Source organism: Hyla sarda, chromosome 12 (genome assembly GCF_029499605.1).
Source record: "Hyla sarda isolate aHylSar1 chromosome 12, aHylSar1.hap1, whole genome shotgun sequence".
In the NCBI taxonomy this organism is placed as follows: domain Eukaryota; kingdom Metazoa; phylum Chordata; class Amphibia; order Anura; family Hylidae; genus Hyla; species Hyla sarda.
In genome coordinates, this window is record NC_079200.1 from 8,273,024 (window position 1) to 8,290,992 (window position 17,969).

The 17,969-nt window shown below is 43.1% G+C and overlaps 1 protein-coding gene across 1 annotated transcript in view; it reads right to left on the reverse strand.

Moving 5' to 3' along the window:
* The window catches only part of DHX58 (DExH-box helicase 58), a 31,108-nt gene extending 14,654 nt beyond the window's left edge, over positions 1-16,454 (reverse strand). Inside the window, exons 1-8 of the mRNA XM_056548840.1 lie at positions 16,177-16,454; positions 13,864-14,031; positions 13,323-13,527; positions 12,027-12,217; positions 8,633-8,749; positions 7,856-7,982; positions 2,762-2,953; positions 1,386-1,642 (exon numbers count right to left, since the gene is read on the reverse strand). Coding sequence (XP_056404815.1) covers positions 1,386-1,642; positions 2,762-2,953; positions 7,856-7,982; positions 8,633-8,749; positions 12,027-12,217; positions 13,323-13,527; positions 13,864-14,031 — 1,257 coding nt within the window. The 5' untranslated portion in view covers positions 16,177-16,454. The remainder of the gene's footprint in view (positions 1-1,385; positions 1,643-2,761; positions 2,954-7,855; positions 7,983-8,632; positions 8,750-12,026; positions 12,218-13,322; positions 13,528-13,863; positions 14,032-16,176) is intronic.
* Positions 16,455-17,969: the final 1,515 nt, after the last annotated feature.

A 17,969-nucleotide genomic window follows, 5' to 3' on the forward strand; every position in this document is an offset into this window, starting at 1 on the left:
TAATCAGGCCACAGGTGGAGCATTCTGCAGAGATAGCAAGGGAAATACACCCTTTCCTTGCCACACTGCCACAATATATATATATATATATTTTTTTCTTTTACAAAATAGGTATGTCTAAAGATTACCCTATTTTGACCACCTATAACTTTCAAATTTTTCGTATACGGGACTGAATGAGGGTAATTTTTTTGCGCCATGATCTGTATTTTTTTTTTAGTATCAATCTAGCGTATATGTGACTTTGTCCAGTACAATAGTTTCTACCGGGGTAATTGACCATCTGGATGCCAGTGTCTTCTGGCCAGTGAATGTTCACCAGGTCAGACCAAAGAGGCCAACCATTACTGTACACTAAGGCTAGGTTCACATTGACGTCAGGGGTCCGTCAGGGATCCGGTAGTTTAGCGGAGAAAAAAAAATAGAGCATGCACAATTTTTTTCTCCCCTTAAAGGAAAACTGTCAGCCTGATCACCCACACTAACACTCACCCCACACTTCCCGAGATATTGGCTGGCGAAGTTCCCCCTCTGAATTCAGGTAATTGTGCGCAGGAGGCGGGGCCCCACTGGCTGGCCGCCAGAGCTGTATGTAAACTGCTAGCGCATGCGCTTAACCGATAGAGCGCATAGCTCATGGGACACGCGCCACTAGGACGTGGAGTCGCAGAATATGAGTATGCTAATTAAGGAGACAGAAAGAAGCAGCGGGGCCCCGCCTCCTGCATGCAATTACCTGAATTCAGAAGGGGAATTTCACCAGCCAATATCTCGGGAACCACAACACCGATTATAGTCAGTGACCCCTCTTTCGACTCCTGGTCACACACACTATATATATATAAAAGTATATAGGGTTTAGTGTGGGTGATTAGGGTGACAGTTTTCCTTTAACTCCAGTCATTTTGATGGCATTACTGACGGAACTCAGCAATTCCGTCACAAAATGCCTCGGCTCAGTAGGATCTTAAGCTTCTAGAAGAAGATGATATCTTCCACATGACGTGTTCACAAATGTGATTGAAGACACCCAAGTGGTCCAGTACAATACTTTCTACAGGGGTCATTGACCACCTGGATGCCAGTGTCTTCTGGCCGGTGAATGCTCACCAGATCAGACCAAAGAGGCCAACCATTACTGTACACTAAGGCTAGGTTGACATTCACATTGTCTTCCCTCCCGTTCAGGGTTCATTTGCCTATTTTTTTTCTTTTCTTGAGCCGAATGGACCCTGAAACTGGTCGGAACACAATGGACACTGCCAGGTCCCGATGGACCCCTTTCACTTGAATAGGGTCCGTCAGGGATCTGTGAGTTTAGTGGAGGAAAAAAATTGCCGATGGAACCATATGAAGTTTCTTCATTGCGCAGTTGTATTTCTCACCTGTGTCATGTGTTTGCCTTGGTTGCTGAACCCCGCTCCTGTTAAGACTGCAGCCTTGATGTCGAGATCTCGAAGGGAAGCTTTGCTCTTAATCCACTTGAGAAGAGAGTGGGTGCTTTTTCGCGTACTGGTGAAGATTATTCCGTGGGAGTTGGAGGAGTTCTGGAAATGTTCCTTCAAAATCTTTTCCAGCCTCGTCAACTTGGGGTTCTCATACTTGATGTTTCTGCACAATTCTAAAAGTCCACCGGCATCCGCTGTACAGGGGGAAACGGACGGAACAAAAAGTGTGAACGTGGAACATTTTGTACTATACGTCCAATGAAACCAAGCTGAAGTAGCATTGCTGGACTGCAGAGTCATGGGGTCCCCATGGGGACCGTGTTATAATCTTAGAGCAGTGGTCTGAAACTGTAGCCCTACAATTTGAGAGCCAAAAGTCTGTCTGCCTTCTCCAGAGGATCCACACTGTCCCTAAAGGTAAATCAAGGCTTCCCTCTCATCTCATTCCCTTTTGTGCAGTGGTCCTGCAGATGTTGCAAAACTTCAACTCCCAGCATGCCGGGACAGTCAACGGCTTTCCAGGCATGCTGGGAGTTGAAGTTTTGTAACATCTGGAGGGCCACAGTTTGAGAGCACTTTCTTAGAGGCTTTTAGAGGGTGTTTCCACTCTATTTATTGTCTGATCTGAGAGAGAAGAATGGACTTGTGCCCAAATGAAGACTTTCCCATCAAACTTTTGACCCTTAGGACTATGGGAGATTATAATATTGCGAAAAAGAGGAATAAGGACCCCTGCTGTCATCTTCAAAGTTGGCATAAACCAGGCCTTTCACCTTACTGTTCCTTCTGTAACATGGTGGAGGTCTGTATTTTGGGAGCTATGATGGAGAGTGTTTTTTAGGATAAGTTCACATTGCCTTTTGCATCCAACCCGTTAATTTTACAGGAGTTCAGCGGAGAAAAAAAAGTTGAGTTCTGCACAATTTTTTTTCTCCGCTAAACTTGACAGAACTGGCGACGGAGCTTCACATAACGGAGCCCCACTGCAGTGTGAACGAGCCCTTAGTCCACCCTAAGCCAACAGTTGTCCAGACATGCTGGGAGTTGAAGTTTTGCAACATCTGGAGGGCCACAGTTTGAGACCACTGCACAAAGGGATGAGATGAGAGGGAAGCCTTGATTTACCTTTCAGGGGCAATGTTGATCCTCTCGAAGAGTAAGACAGGCTTTTGGCTGTCCAGGCATGCTGAGAGGGCCACAGTTTAAGGGCACTGTTTTAGACTGTGTTTCCACGAACCTTTAGTCCACCCTACAATTTGGGTAACATGACACCATCTTTTTTTTTGACAGTTTATAAATCTGCCGGTCCATACCATTAAATAACCTGTAGAGGAAGACGTCTGTCTCGTCTGTTGAATTCTTTAAGAACCTTTCCATAACGTAGAATTCGTCCAGAAAGTCGTAAGCGTCCTGCATTCTTACGGTGTCATGGAGGAAGAGCGCGTCATTATATTTACGGAGGTGCAGTGCACAAGTTCTCTTCCTCCTGTCGCCGGCCTCAGCCCCTGGAATAAAGCCACATGACATAGAGTAGGGTTTACGAACAAGGGAGGTCACGTTAAATCCTAAAAGGGCCTCCATATGTGGAACCTCATTTCATGCCTGTAATAATGCCAGCTGGTCATGAAACGGCAGAACTACGCTTCACCTATATAGTAACTCTGGCTTTCAGTACTCAGTTATCCCCAGGACTTACAGTAGGGCCAAATAGTATGACAAATGGGCAGTCACAAAAAAAAATCAATGATAGTAGGTACAAATACAGTGCTCCCTCAACATACGATGGTAATTGGTTACCATTTAAAGTTCTGGGCAGCTGTCCCTTGAGTAAATACTTGTGCTGCCACCTGATTGTAATTCCCTCTCCTTCCCCTAATGCACAGCCTGTCAACAGCAGCAGCTACAGTTCACTGCTTAGATCAGGGCTGCTTTTGTAATGTAATCCTTTCCTTGCTTTGTTTCTGTTTACTTTGTTTTTCTTCTTTCTGCTAACATTGCTATGCCCTTACTAGCTATCCCTAAATCTTTCCCTAGATCTATCCCTAAACACTGAACCTGTGTCTATAGTTGTACAACTAGTTTAATCCAATTGAGCATCTCTGGGATCAGGCAGGCTTCTCAGGTCATGTCAAGACCTCCATATATTTTTGTAACAACTGTGAAATACAGAACAATTTCAATACTTTGTAGCTCTCCAAATATAGCAGTATACCTCATATCATGTCCTGACCGCCTTTGGGTGTCAGAGCATGATTGGAGTTGTAGTTATGCAACAGCCTAAGGGCCACAGGTTGGAAAACCATAGCATACATTATCTTTTAATGCTAATATAGTTTATTTTTAAAACTGTCATAAATAAGGACCAGTTATTTTATTTATATATATATATATATATATATATATATATATTGACACTGAGGCAGGTTTCAGGGCAATGAAAGGGTGTTTTCCAAGACCTTTATCCTAGGTGAACTAGCAGAGAGGCTCATCAGGGGCCTAATCAATGAGGCCAGCAGAAGTGTGGGAAGTCTATATATAAGGGAAGGAAACAATAGTCTGGGCTCTCCTCAGAAGACAGCAAGGTGGCTGTAAAGGGGGAGGCAGGGTCCTTTCGAGGAGCACACAGCCAGGCGCTGAGTGACCCCCAACAGTGAAGTGGACAGAGAAGGGGTCTTAGTACACACAGCAAGAGACTACAAATACTGTGTGTGAACAGTGAGTAAAAGGTTGCAGGAAACTTGTGTTTTAACTGGCAGGGAAAAGCCCTCCAGTTCATAGTCAGGGCATGCTGTGTTGTGTAGTCAGTGGCTTGACAGCCTAGGACTTTGTTTTGTTCCTGTGTTATATTTTTGTTTATCCTGCAACCTGTCTAAAAAAGCTGACGAGGAACCAGACTTGTTTAAAGAATTGTTGTTTGCTGCTGAATGAAGTAGAAACATGTCCTGAGGGTGCGTCAAGGACGATCCCAGAGCTATCCCCAGAGTGAAATCTCTACAATATATATTCAGTCATGGCGGTAAATGTTGTCCCCCCTGAAATTTTTCAAGAAAAGGAAGTATTTCTCACAGAAAAGGATTGCAGTAACACATGTTTTGCTATACACATGTTTATTCCCTTTGTGTGTATTGGAACTAAACCAAAAAAGGAGGAAAAAAAGCAAATTGGACATAATGTCACCAAACTCCAAAAATGGTCTGGACAAAATTATTGCCACCCTTTCAAAATTGTGGAAAAATAAGATTGTTTCAAGCATGTGATGCTCCTTTATACTCACCTGGGGAAAGTAACAGGTGTGGGCAATATAAAAATCACACCTGAAAGCAGATAAAAAGGAGAGAAGTTCACTTAGTCTTTGCATTGTGTGTCTGTGTGTGCCACACTAAGCATGGACAACAGAAAGAGGAGAAGAGAACTGTCTGAGGACTTGAGAACCAAAATTGTGGGAAAATATCAACAATCTCAAGGTTACAAGTCCATCTCCAGAGATATAGATTTGATGTTGTCCACAGTGCGCAACATTATCAAGAAGTTTGCAACCCATGTCACTGTAGCTAATCTCCATGGATGTGGATGGAAGAGAATAATTGATGAAAGTTGTCAATGCAGGATAGTTCGGATGGTGGATAAGCAGCCCCAAACAAGTTCCAAAGATATTCAAGCTGTCCTGCAGGCTCAGGGAGCATCAGTGTCAGTGCGAACTATCCATCGACAGCAAGACTACATTTTGCCAAAATGAACTTGAGTAACCAAAATCCTTCTGGGAAAACGTCTTGTGGACAGATGAGACCAAGATAGAGCTTTTTGGTAAAGCCCATCATTCTACTGTTTACCGAAGACGGGATGAGGCCTACAAAGAAAAGAACACAGTACCTACAGTGAAATATGGTGGAGGTCAGTGATGTTTTGGGGTTGTTTTGCTGACTCTGGCACTGGGGACCTTGAATGTGTACAAGGCATCATGAAATCTGAGGATTACCAATGGATTTTGGGTTGCACTGTACAGCCCAGTGTCAGAAAGCTGGGTTTGTGTTCCAGCAGGACAATGACCCCAAACATACATCAAAAAGTACCTAGAAATGTATGGCAACAAAGTGCTGGAGAGTACTGTGGCAGCAATGAGTCCAGATCTAAATCCCATTGATCACCTGTGGAGAGATCTTAAAATTACTGCTGGGAAAAGGCGCCTTCCAATAAGAGACCTGGAGCAGTTTGTAAAGGAAGAGTGGTCCAACATTCCGGCTGAGAGGTGTAAGAAGCTTATTGATGGTTATAGGAAGAGTGGTCCAACATTCCGGCTGAGAGGTGTAAGAAGCTTATTGATGGTTATAGGAAGACACTGATTTCACTTATTTTTTCCAAAGGGTGTGCAACCAAATATTAAGTTAAGGGTGCCAATAATTTTGTCCAGCCCATTTTTGGAATTTGGTGACATTATGTCCAATTTGCTTTTTTTCCTCCCTTTTTTGGTTTAGTTCCAATACACACAAAGGGAATAAACATGTGTATAGCAAAACATGTGTTACTGCAATCCTTTTCTGTGAGAAATACTTAATTTTCTTGAAAAATGTCAGAGGTGCCAAAATTTACTGCCATGACTGTATATATAAAAAATAACTAAGTATATATATATATATATATATATATATATATATAAACACACACACTATATATATATATATATATATATATATATATATATATATGTGTGTGTGTGTGTGTGTGTATTTACTTTTATATATAATTTAAATATACAGTGGGGATCAAAAGTTTGGGCACCCCAAGTAAAAATTTGTATTAATGTGCATAAAGAAGCCAAGGAAAGATGGAAAAATCTCCAAAAGGCATCAAATTACAGATTAGAAATTCTTATAATATGTCAACAAAAGTTACATTTTATTTCCATCATTTACACTTTCAAAATAACAGAAAACAAAAAAATTGCGTCTGCAAAAGTTTGTGCACCCTGCAGAATTTATAGCATGCACTGCCCCCTTTGTGAAGCTGAGACCTGCCAGTGTCATGGATTGTTCTCAATCATCATCTGGGAAGACCAGGTGATGTCAATCTCAAAGGTTTTAAATGCCCAGACTCATCTGACCTTGCCCCAACAATCAGCACCATGGGTTCTTCTAAGCAGTTGTCGAGAAATCTGAAACTGAAAATAGTTAACGCTCACAAAGCTGGAGAAGGCTATAAGAAGATAGCAAAACGTTTTCAGATGTCAATATCCTCTGTTCGGAATGTAATTAAGAAATGGCAGTCATTAGGAACAGTGGAAGTTAAAGCAAGATCTGGAAGACCAAGAAAACTATCAGACAGAACAGCTCGCAGAATTGTAAGAAAAACAATTCAAAACCCATGTTTGACTGCACAATCCCTCCAGAAAGATCTGGCAGACACTGGAGTTGTGGTACACTATTCCACTATAAAGAGATACTTGTACAAATATGGTCTTCATGGAACAGTCATCAGAAGAAAACCTCTTCTACGTCCTCACCACAAAAATCAGCATTTGAACTTCGCAAATGAACATATAGACAAGCCTGATGCATTTTGGAAACAAGTTCTGTGGACCAATGAGGTTAAAATTTAACTTTTTGGCCGGAATGAGCAAAGTACGTTTGGAGAAGAAGGGGAACAGAATTTTATGAAAAGAACCTCTGTCCAACTGTTAAGCATGGGGGTGGATCAATCATGCTTTGGGGTTGTATTGCAGCCAGTGGCACAAGGAAAATTTCACAAGTAGAAGGAAAAATGGATTCAATAAAATTTCAGCATATTTTGGATGATAACTTGATGCCATCTGTGAAAAAGCTGAAGTTAAAGAGAGGATGGCTTCTACAAATGGATAATGATCCTAAACACACCTCGAAATCCACTGGGGTTACATCAAGAGGCGTAAACTGAAGGTTTTGCCATGGCCTTCACAATCTCCTGACCTCAACATACTTGAAAATCTATGGATAGACCTTAAAAGAGCAGTGCGTGACAGACAGCCCAGAAATCTCAAAGAACTGGAAGACTTTTGTAAGGAAGAATGGGCAAAGATACCTCAAACAAGAATTGAAAGACTCTTGGCTGCTACAAAAAGTGTTTACAATCTGTGATACTTGTCAAAGGGGGCAGTACAAGATACTAACACTGCAGGGGGCACAAACTTTTGCAGATGCCATTTTTTTGTTTTCTGTTATTTTGAAAGTGTAAATGATGGAAATAAAATCTAACTTTTGTTGACATATTATAAGAATGTCTAATCTGTAATTTGATGCCTTTTGGAGATTTTTCCATCTTTCCTTGGCTTCTTTATGCACATTAATACTAATTTTTACCTGGGGCGCCCAAACTTTTGATCCCCACTGTATACACTTTATATATTACAGTAATGCACCCACTATGTTAAAACTCACCACTTTTTTCCATCAATACTACATTCTGTTCGTACTCCTGGGTGCCAAAATTTCTTTCGTATTCAGTGTCGCCCATATAGTCATGTATAGCGGTCATGAGCTTCTTCAGCTTATCTCCAAAAGGATCCTAGAGAAGCCGAAAACATTGCACAATTATTGGTGTTATTACAGACACGACATACAGCACTGAACTGTATTCCAGAGATTTTGTGCCATTGTCTGTGCTCTTTGGTTTGGATTGCCCTTGTCTTGCATACACCACTGCACGCCGCTCTGCCAGCTCACAAAACAGCCGGGTGGCGACCACGGGGCCAGAGTATCGTGACATCACGACTCCGCCCCTGTGTGACATCACCCCCCGCCACCTGGTATGCAAGTCTATGGGAGGGGGCGTGACGGCTGTCACGCCCCCTCCCATAGACTTGCATACCAGGGGGCGGGGGGGTTACGTCACCCAGGGGGCGGAGTCGTGACAGCCATCATGCCCCTTCCCATAGACTTGCATAGCCGGGGCGGGGGGGACGTCACACAGGGGCGGAGTCGTGACATCACGATACTCCGGCCCCGTGGTCAGCACCCGGCTGTTTGTGAGCTGGCACCGCGGCGTGCAGCCCAAAAAGGTGGGTGGCGAATACAAGATTGCAGGGGTCCCCAGCGGCGGGACCCCCACGGTGAGACATCTTCTCCCCTAGCCTTTGGATAGGGGATAAGATGTCTCAGGGCCGGAGTACCCCTTTAGGTATCTATCAGGGACTATACCACAAAAATAGTCCTTACCTCGTGCCTTTCGGGGACCAAGTCGTACTGTTTGCAGGGCTGCTTCGCCTTGGCTTCGAGCTCCTTGATTGAAGTCTTCGGTGACATTATCTTCCATGTGTCAAGATTTGAACAGATCTGGAACAATATATAAAAGGAAGTAGGTAAAAGAGATTAGTGTAGCTCACTATAGCTTAGTACGTGCCCAAGGTTACTGGTTTTACCTAAAACCCCAGTTAGGCCAATGAACAATTCAAATAATAATGTATAATAGAGTTATACAGAAAATCAGTCCTCAAAGGTACGTAGAAAAAAATAGTGGAAAGAAGGTGATATGACCAATAGCAATAAAACTATTTATTATAGATAAATGTCAGAATGTATATAGGCGAGGTCTAACGCAGGGCCCTTGCGCAGACTTAACGGCAACATTAATAAATAAATGAATAGAATATAACAAATAGCTGGTATAAAAATAGATACTATAAATCGTCCCCACAAATGAGAATGTCCGTATGTTCCATAGATATCAAATGGCCATGTAGCAGATGGTATGAACAGAGATCCGCAATTTAGTGAAAGCGGTTAAAGGGGTATTCCAGGAGAAAAAAAAAATAATTTATATCAACTGGCTCCAGAAAGTTAAACAGATTTGTAAATTACTTCTATTAAAAAATCTTACTCCTTCCAATAATTATCAGCTGCTGAAGTTGAGTTGTTCTTTTCTGTCTGGCAACACTGCTCTCTGCTGACATCTCTGCTTGTCTTGGGAACTGCACAGAGTAGAAGAGGTTGGCTATGGGGATTTGCTTCTACTCTGGACAGTTCCCGAGACACGTGTCATCAGAGAGCACTTAGACAGAAAAGAACAACTAAACTTCAGCAGCTCATAAGTACTGAAAGGATTAAGATTTTTTTAATAGAAGTAATTTACAAATCTGTTTAACTTTCTGGAGCCAGTTGATATAAAAAAAAGTTTTTTTTCCTGGATAACCCCTTTAATGATAAAGTGCATAAAAGTCCACGTTCTACAGTGTACCGGCCGTCCTGAGATGCGAGGCAAGCCAACAGCGTTCGGACGGTCACAGTGAGAGTGCACACTGAACGCAGTCGCGCTCCTTCAGTATAGATGATTGACACAGTTGGAGTGAGTGCATTCAGCGCAGTGTTCCGGCTCCTAGGATGTCCACATCAGCAGCGGATGGGAGTCCTGGATGGATGCTGAGCTCCGGCGAGCATGAGCTCCTTGCTTGGTAGCAGCTGGCTCAATCTGTAAGGTGGTACAAAATGTATGTACAAATCCCAAATGGGCAAATTGTTAAGAAATATTGCACAAGTCCCGATGGGAATAGTTGTTTGACCATATGAAGTTGAGAGTGTGGAACAGTTCTCAATAGGGGTAAATACAAGCAGAGGACTAGACAGGTTTCAAGGCCACGGGCCTTTTCTTCAGTAGTCTTGTATGGATGTGAAACTATGCAACAGTCCGGTTTATATAACCCAAAGGATTAAAAAAGGGGAGGGGGGAAAGGGATGGGAGAAGGGTAATGAATAAAACATGAAATGGATCTGGTCATCCTACAAAAAGGCATATTGTGCAAACATATTATAAAAATGGTTACCATACTGGATATAAGACTTAAACAAAGAAGAAAAAGGAAGAAAGAAAAGAAAGTATATGGTATGCAGATGAATGATACAAAATAAAATATAATAATATATGGAGGAAACCTCATAATGGCAGCAATAAAAAGTACATACCGGTATATTAAGATACAGTGCCATAAACATAAAATAATGGAAAAAAAAATGAAAATATACAATAAAAAAATTAATACATATATAGAACTTGAGCGGGATAAACCACAGGGTCCGTCATCGCGATGACTGACGCTGTGGTTGATCCCGCTCAAGTTCTACATCGGTTCTTCTGTGTTGATATATGATATATTTTATTTGTGTCCAATCTATTCCATTGTTGGCTGTATTTATTTCTTTTAGACTTTTCAGGTTGTCTCACTTTATTCATTATTATTGTTTATTTATTATTATATTTTTTATATACCGGTATATATTTTAATAATTTTTTATTTGTAATAAAAAAAATCATTATTTTTATTTTTAATAATAATAATAATAATAATAATATTATTTTAGTTTTATGACACAGGTATCTTAATATATGTACTTTTTATTGCTACCATTATGAGGTTTCCTCCATATATTACTATATTTTATTTTGTATCATTCATCTGCATACCATATACTTTCTTTTCTTTCTTCCTTTTTCCTTTTTGTTTAAGTCTTATATCCAGTAGGGTGACCATTTTTATAATATGTTTGCACAATATGCCTTTTTGTAGGATGACCAGATCCATTTCATGTTTTATTCATTACCCTTCTCCCATCCCTTTCCCTCTCCCTTTTTTTAATCCTTTGGGTTATATAAACCGGACTGTTGCATAGTTTCACATCCATACAAGACTACTGAAGAAAAGGCCCGTGGCCTTGAAACCCGTCTAGTCCTCTGCTTGTATTTACCCCTATTGTGAACTGTTCCACACTCTCAACTTCATATGGTCAAACAACTATTCCCATCGGGACTTGTGCAATATTTCTTAACAATTTGCCCATTTGGGATTTGTACATACATTTTGTACCACCTTACAGATTGAGCACGCTGCTACCAAGCAAGGAGCTCATGCTCGCCGGAGCTGAGCATCCATCCAGGACTCCCATCCGCCGCTGATACGGACATCCCAGGAGCTGGACCACTGCGCTGAATGCACTCACTCCAACTGTGTAAATCATCTATGCTGAAGGAGCGCGACTCCGTTCACAACTACACGCGCTGCCAGTGCGCGCTCTCACTGTGACCCTCCGACACTGTCGGCTTGCCTCGCATCTCAGGACGGCCGGTACACTGTAGCCATAACCAGAGGCTGAAGCCCTAACAGAACGTGGACCCGGTGAGCGGTGCAAAGCACCACACTATTTGACTTTTACTGCCGTAGCATTTTTATGCACTTTAACATTAACGGCTTTCACTAAATTGCGGATCTCTGTTCATACCATCTGCTACATGGCCATTTGATATCTATGGAACATACGGACATTCTCATTTGTGGGGACGATTTATAGTATCTATTTTTATACCAGCTATTTGTTATATTCTATTCATTTATTTATTTTATTATTGTTGCAGTTAAGTCTGCGCAAGGGCCCTGCATTAGACCTCGACTATATACATTCTAACATTTATCTATAATAAATTGTTTTACCGCTATTGGACATATCACCTTCTTTCCACTATTTTTTTCTACGTACCTTTGAGGACTGATTTTTTGTCTAACTCTATTATCAGAATGGTGTTGTAAGGCAAAACACCAACACAGATGAGTAAATGTCGTCCAACCTTTAAAATGTGGGCTACGGCGTTCTCGAAGGTGCTGGCCCCACCCGACCCCGGGGAAGCCGTCAGCCCCAGAATTTGTGGTAGCCTTTGTTGTCCATCGATCTTTTTCTCGAGGTATATCTCCATCAGCTTGTTATACACGGCATCTTTCTGTGTGTGGTGACACTCGTCTATGATCAGTAATGTAAAATCTGTGGGGGGAAAACAATCAAATACAAAATGGCCAAATAGACTGGGATTTTTAAGTGTTGCTGTCCGTATAATACTATGGTTTTAAGGATATCCCATATCCATAGGATAGGGCACGGGCAACAAAAGTCTCAGTTGTCCAACTGGAACTTCAGGGGGAGCAGAGGAGCCGGCAACCAGGACTTCCATTGCCTCCCTGCACACCCGGCAGCTTGTCTACTGTGACTTTCCAGTGCCAGAGAAGACAGATTTTTATTGGGGCCCTAAAACTACAGGGGAGCCTAATACTAGATGAGGCCCAGAGGTGGCCCTAACAACTATAATGGGGCACAGTGTGAGGCTTAACTACTATATGTGGGCACAGAGGGGGGCATAACTACTATATGTGGGCACAGAGGTTGGCCTAACTACTATATGTGGGCACAGAGGTGGGCCTAACTACTATATGTGGGCACAGAGGTGGGCCTATCTACTATATGTGGGCACAGAGGTGGGCCTAACTACTATATGTGAGCACAGAGGTTGGCCTAACTACTATATGTGGGCACAGAGGTGGGCCTATCTACTATATGTGGGCACAGAGGTGGGCCTATCTACTATATGTGGGCACATAGGTGGGCCTATCTACTATATGTGGGCACAGAGGTGGGCCTAACTACTATATGTGGGCACAGAGGTGGGCCTATCTACTATATGTGGGCACAGAGGTGGGCCTATCTACTATATGTGGGCACAGAGGAGGGCCTATCTACTATATGTGGGCACAGAGGTGGGCCTAACTACTATATGTGGGCACAGAGGTGGGCCTAACTACTATATGTTGGCACAGAGGGGGGCCTAACTACTATATGTGGGTACAGAGAGGGGCCTAACTACTATTTGGGGGCTCAGAGGGAGGCCTAAATACTATATGGGGACACAGAGGGAGGCCTAACTACTATGTGGCCGCTGCAACAGTTAGACAGGCTGCGCATGGGTGGAGGGACATTTCACCTCTATTGGTCGAACTCCCAACAATCACTTAGTTATCCCCTACTCTATGCATAAAGGATAGCTTTAGGCAACAATGGTTCTTGTCTGGACGGCTTCATACCGAGAAGTCCTCACCTGTCAGCTCCACGTGTTTTTCCTCAGAGTCGCTTATGATGGAATTGTGCAGGATTTGAGCAGTGCAAATGACTATGTCAGATTTCTTCACAAATTGAGCAAAAAAGCTCTTCTCTTCTGAGTCCCCACTTATGGGAGTAATCTTAAATCTGTCTCCTAGACTTGGCTGGAACTCCTTGCTGTAGTGCTGATGGACCAGGTGGACCTGCCAGACGGAAGACAAAACCTTAATAGAACCATCTAGATGCCGTCTAGCCATATATTGGTTAAAACCATCGCTTCCCAACAAATCATGGCCAAACCTGAGTCTCCTCCAAAGGGAAAAGTCCTACCCATCTGTATGGTGGACTTGACCGTTGTCGGAATAAAGTAGGGTATTTGTTGGCCTGGCAGATTCCTTAGTCGGAGGGGGGGGGGGTACTGATTCTGATGGGGCAAGAACCTCAAACCAAACATCTACAGATGACTTTACCATTTCGAGGAGAATGAGTTTGCATACTACCCCCCCCCCCCCCCCTACAGACATCAACTTGGCACATACCTTGTTCACAATCATAGCAACCTTGGCATCACGCTTCATCTCTAGGTGCCGCATTGCCACATACACAGCAGCCCTGGTTTTACCGGTCCCCGTTGGAAGCCAGATGATGATGTTTTTCCCTTCTAAGGCCGGGCCTATGACCTCCCATTGGTAGTCCCTCAAATTCATCTGTAAAACAAGAGGCCAACTTCAGGTTCTAGTCACTTTAGTTGGATCCTGTCAAATACTTCACAGACGAGAGGGGTAGGTGCCAGTCACGATCACCTCGTGTGCCTGCATGTGATCGCATGTCACCGCAACATGATGCAGCTATTGGCTATTTATCTTGTGTTGGTGTGGTTTGGCCTATACGCAATATTCTCGACTGCTTTCAGTAACAGAGGGTTACCACTACTAGCCAGGGTGGAGCATTCTCCTCTGTCATGTAAATAACCACTTGTCACAGTCAGAGCTTACAGGAGCATCTAAATGCCCATTACAACTGTCACATGTGGTGCAGTCCTGCTGCCATCGATCAATTCATGGGCACATCACCCCAGATCACAGCACTAAAATAATTTTTAAAGATAAAACAATTAAAGGGGTATTCCAGCTTTATACATCTTATTCCCGACACTGGGAACCCCTGCGATCTCGGTGCAGCCCCCCCCGCTGGCATTCTGTGCTAGGCGCTGCCTCCATGACAGGGACGCCACACCCCCTCCATTCATGTCTATTGGATAAGATGTATAAAGCCGGAATACCCCTTTAAAAAGTTATGAGTCAGAACAATTTTAAGTATATTTTTTAGTTTCAATTTTTAAAACTAGTCAATTAGATAAAAAAAAAAACTTTATAAATTGGATATCATTGTAATCATATTGATGTGAGGACACAAGATTTCAGCCTGCACAGTAAACAGCATTAAAAAAATAAACCACTGTAGAGACACTAAAGTTTGAGGGAGAAGCAAGCACTGTACAGACACTAGAGGTCGGGGGAGGAGACAACACTGTACAGACACTAGAGGGGAAGGAGCCGCGATGTACATACACTAGAGGTCGGGGGAGGAGACGGCATTGTATAGACACACTAGATGTTTGGGAAGGAGCCCGCGATGTACAGACACTAGAGGTCGGGGGAGGAGACGGCATTGTATAGACACACTAGATGTTTGGGAAGGAGCCCGCGATGTACAGACACTAGAAGTCGGGGGAGGAGCCAGCACTGTGCAGACACTAGAGGCCGGGGGAGGAGCCTAGGCAAGTGAAGGAGCAGCACAACCAGCACACAGTAACCATGATCAGTGTTATCAGCGCTCCATTACTACAGCCTGCCATAGAACAGCTTTGATCAGTGTTATCAGTCCTCCATTACTACAGCCTGGCATAGAACACCATTGATCAGTGTTATCAGCGCTCCATTACTACAAGCTGCCATAGAACAGCATTGATCAGTGTTATCGGCACTTCATTACCACAGCCTGCCATAGAACAGCATTGATCAGTGTTATCGGTGCTCCATTAATAGAGCCTGCCATAGAACAGCATTGATCAGTGTTATCAGCACTCCATTACTACAGCCTGCCATAGAACAGCATTGATCAGTATTATCAGCGCTCCATTACTACAGCCTTCCATAGAACAGCATTGATCAATGTTATCAGTGCTCCATTACTACAGCCTGCCATAGAACAGCATTGATCAGTGTTATCAGCACTCCATTACTACAGTCTGCCATAGAACAGCATTGATCAGTGTTATCGGTGCTCCATTACTACAGCCTGCCATAGAACAGCATTGATCAGTGTTATTGGCGCTCCATTACTACAGCCTGCCATAGAACAGCATTGATCAGTGTTATCGGTGCTCCATTACTACAGCCTGCCATAGAAGAGCATTCATCAGTGTTATTGGCGCTCCATTACTACTGGCTGCCTGCAGGCAGGTAGGGACCCTCTGCCCATCCTTTCAGCTGATCGGGACCCTGCAATTTCGTTGCTGTGATCCCGATCAGCTCCCTAAGCTAGCCGCAACTATATGTCCTGCATGTAGGCACCACGGTCAACACACCGTTGGCTGCTCGAAACCAACCGGGTATGAAGTGCGCTCAGCTTCTAAGGGGTTAACGGAAGGAGACCAACAATTCTGTCAGCGTCTGTAGGTTGTAGTTTTGCAACAACTGGAGGTGCCCTGGTTGGGAAACTCTCTTCTAAATGTGTGATTATTGTATAGAGATCACGACTATACATGGCGCCTCTATGATACATGAACCATATACAATCGATATAATCGTAAATATCATATCCTATATTTTGCATTTAATTGAACTGACCTTTGGGTGGTGCCGGTCGCAGCAGGTGTCGTTGTCTACGATCTGTGCAGACGTCTTCTGTCCACCGCTCCCCCTACCCCGGATTATATATATGTATACGGGTTCGGTTTACTTCCTTTCTAGCTAAATGGAAAGTCAAGCGGAGGGGGCCCTTAGGGGATCTGTGAGGTACAACATATACGGTACACCCATTCCACTCACCTCTGCTGGGCATATGGCCCCTGACTGGGTGACATGCAGGGTCCACTATCAATTTAAATAAACCTCCTGTGAACAGGGAGGGGGGCACAGCTACAGAGGGGGCCACTACCCCTAAATTGCACAAGAAAAACAAAAAGAAACATAGCCAGCACAGCTACCTAATACACGGGTGCACGCTGCTGTGGCGAATACAAAGTATACAAAAAAGAAGGTTGCAGCAGCACTCTTGGTCAAAAAATGGAGGCTCTTAGCGCACTTTTTGATGAAAACTTCTCGCCCATCATCCAAGAGTGCTGCTGCAACCTTCTTTTTTTGTATACTCTGTATTTGCCACAGCAGCGTGCACCCGTGTATTAGGTAGTTGTGCTGGCTATTTTTCTTTTTGGTATATGGTACACCAGTGTTTCCCAACAAGGGTGCCTCCAGCTGTTGCAAAACTACAACTCCTAGCAGGCCCGGACAGCCAAAGGCTGTCCGGGCCTGCTAGGAGATGTAGTTCTGCAACAGCTGGAGGTGCCCCGGTTTGGAAACACTGGAATACACTGTGGCAGTAGAGCAGAGGGACCCACCTGGAGGGGCCCTGCCTTCGCAGTGTCATGATTGGAAACCGAAACAGAAACAATTTCTTTCATATTCGGTTTGCGTTTACCATGAATGACGTTAAAAAAACAAAACAAAACAAAAAACAATAAAAAAATGTAAAAAAATGTAAAAAAAAAAATGCGAAAAAACAGACAGAAACGAGAGCTTGTACACTGTAACAGAATGGTAAATTGTGAACAATTATACAATTTGCCTGGGTGCCGTTTTGTGTGTAAATTATTGTCTGTGTAATTTTATTAATATTATATATAATTACATTTTTACATGATTCGGATAAAAAAGAAAAACAGAAAAACAAAACATGTTTTTTTTCTTTTTTTTTTTTTTAGTATCCGAAGCAGATAAATGTTTTTTTTTTGTTTTTTTTTAAATAAAAAATAATAATAATCCAAGCATTAGGTCACCATTGAGCCTTCACGTGGTTCCATACTCGATTTTAAGGAAGAATTCCGCCAGAAATTCCGCTGAAATGTTCTGCTTCTCTTATCTCCATTCAGACAGCAGAATTTCCGACGGTGGGAATACGGCCGCAGAAATTCTTCTCTCCGCATTGCGCAAAAAAATGCAAGACCTGTCTTATTTATTGCGGAACCCCCCATTGAAGTCAATGGAGCTTGAATTTTGGGTGGAATTTTGTGTTTTATGAACACAGAAATTCCGCAATTCCGTCTAGCAACTCCGGAATTTCTATGTCTTTTTTGTGAAGACATTTTTTTGCCTGGGGTTTTTATTTTTTTTCACTCTGTTGCAGTTTACCCGGGGGTCAGATGCAGAGCGCTCCAGCCCATGGAGTTCAAGGAGGTAAGTAGTGATGTGTAGCACAGCGTTGTATACTTATACAGGAGCATCGACTCCCGTCACTATACAGTGGGGCTGTGCCCCCAGCTATACAGCCACGGTTACGGATCATGCTGGGCAGGAGGTATACATTGTATATCTCCTGCCCAGCAAGAATATACAGTAAAACAGTGACCTATATAGATAGCTGA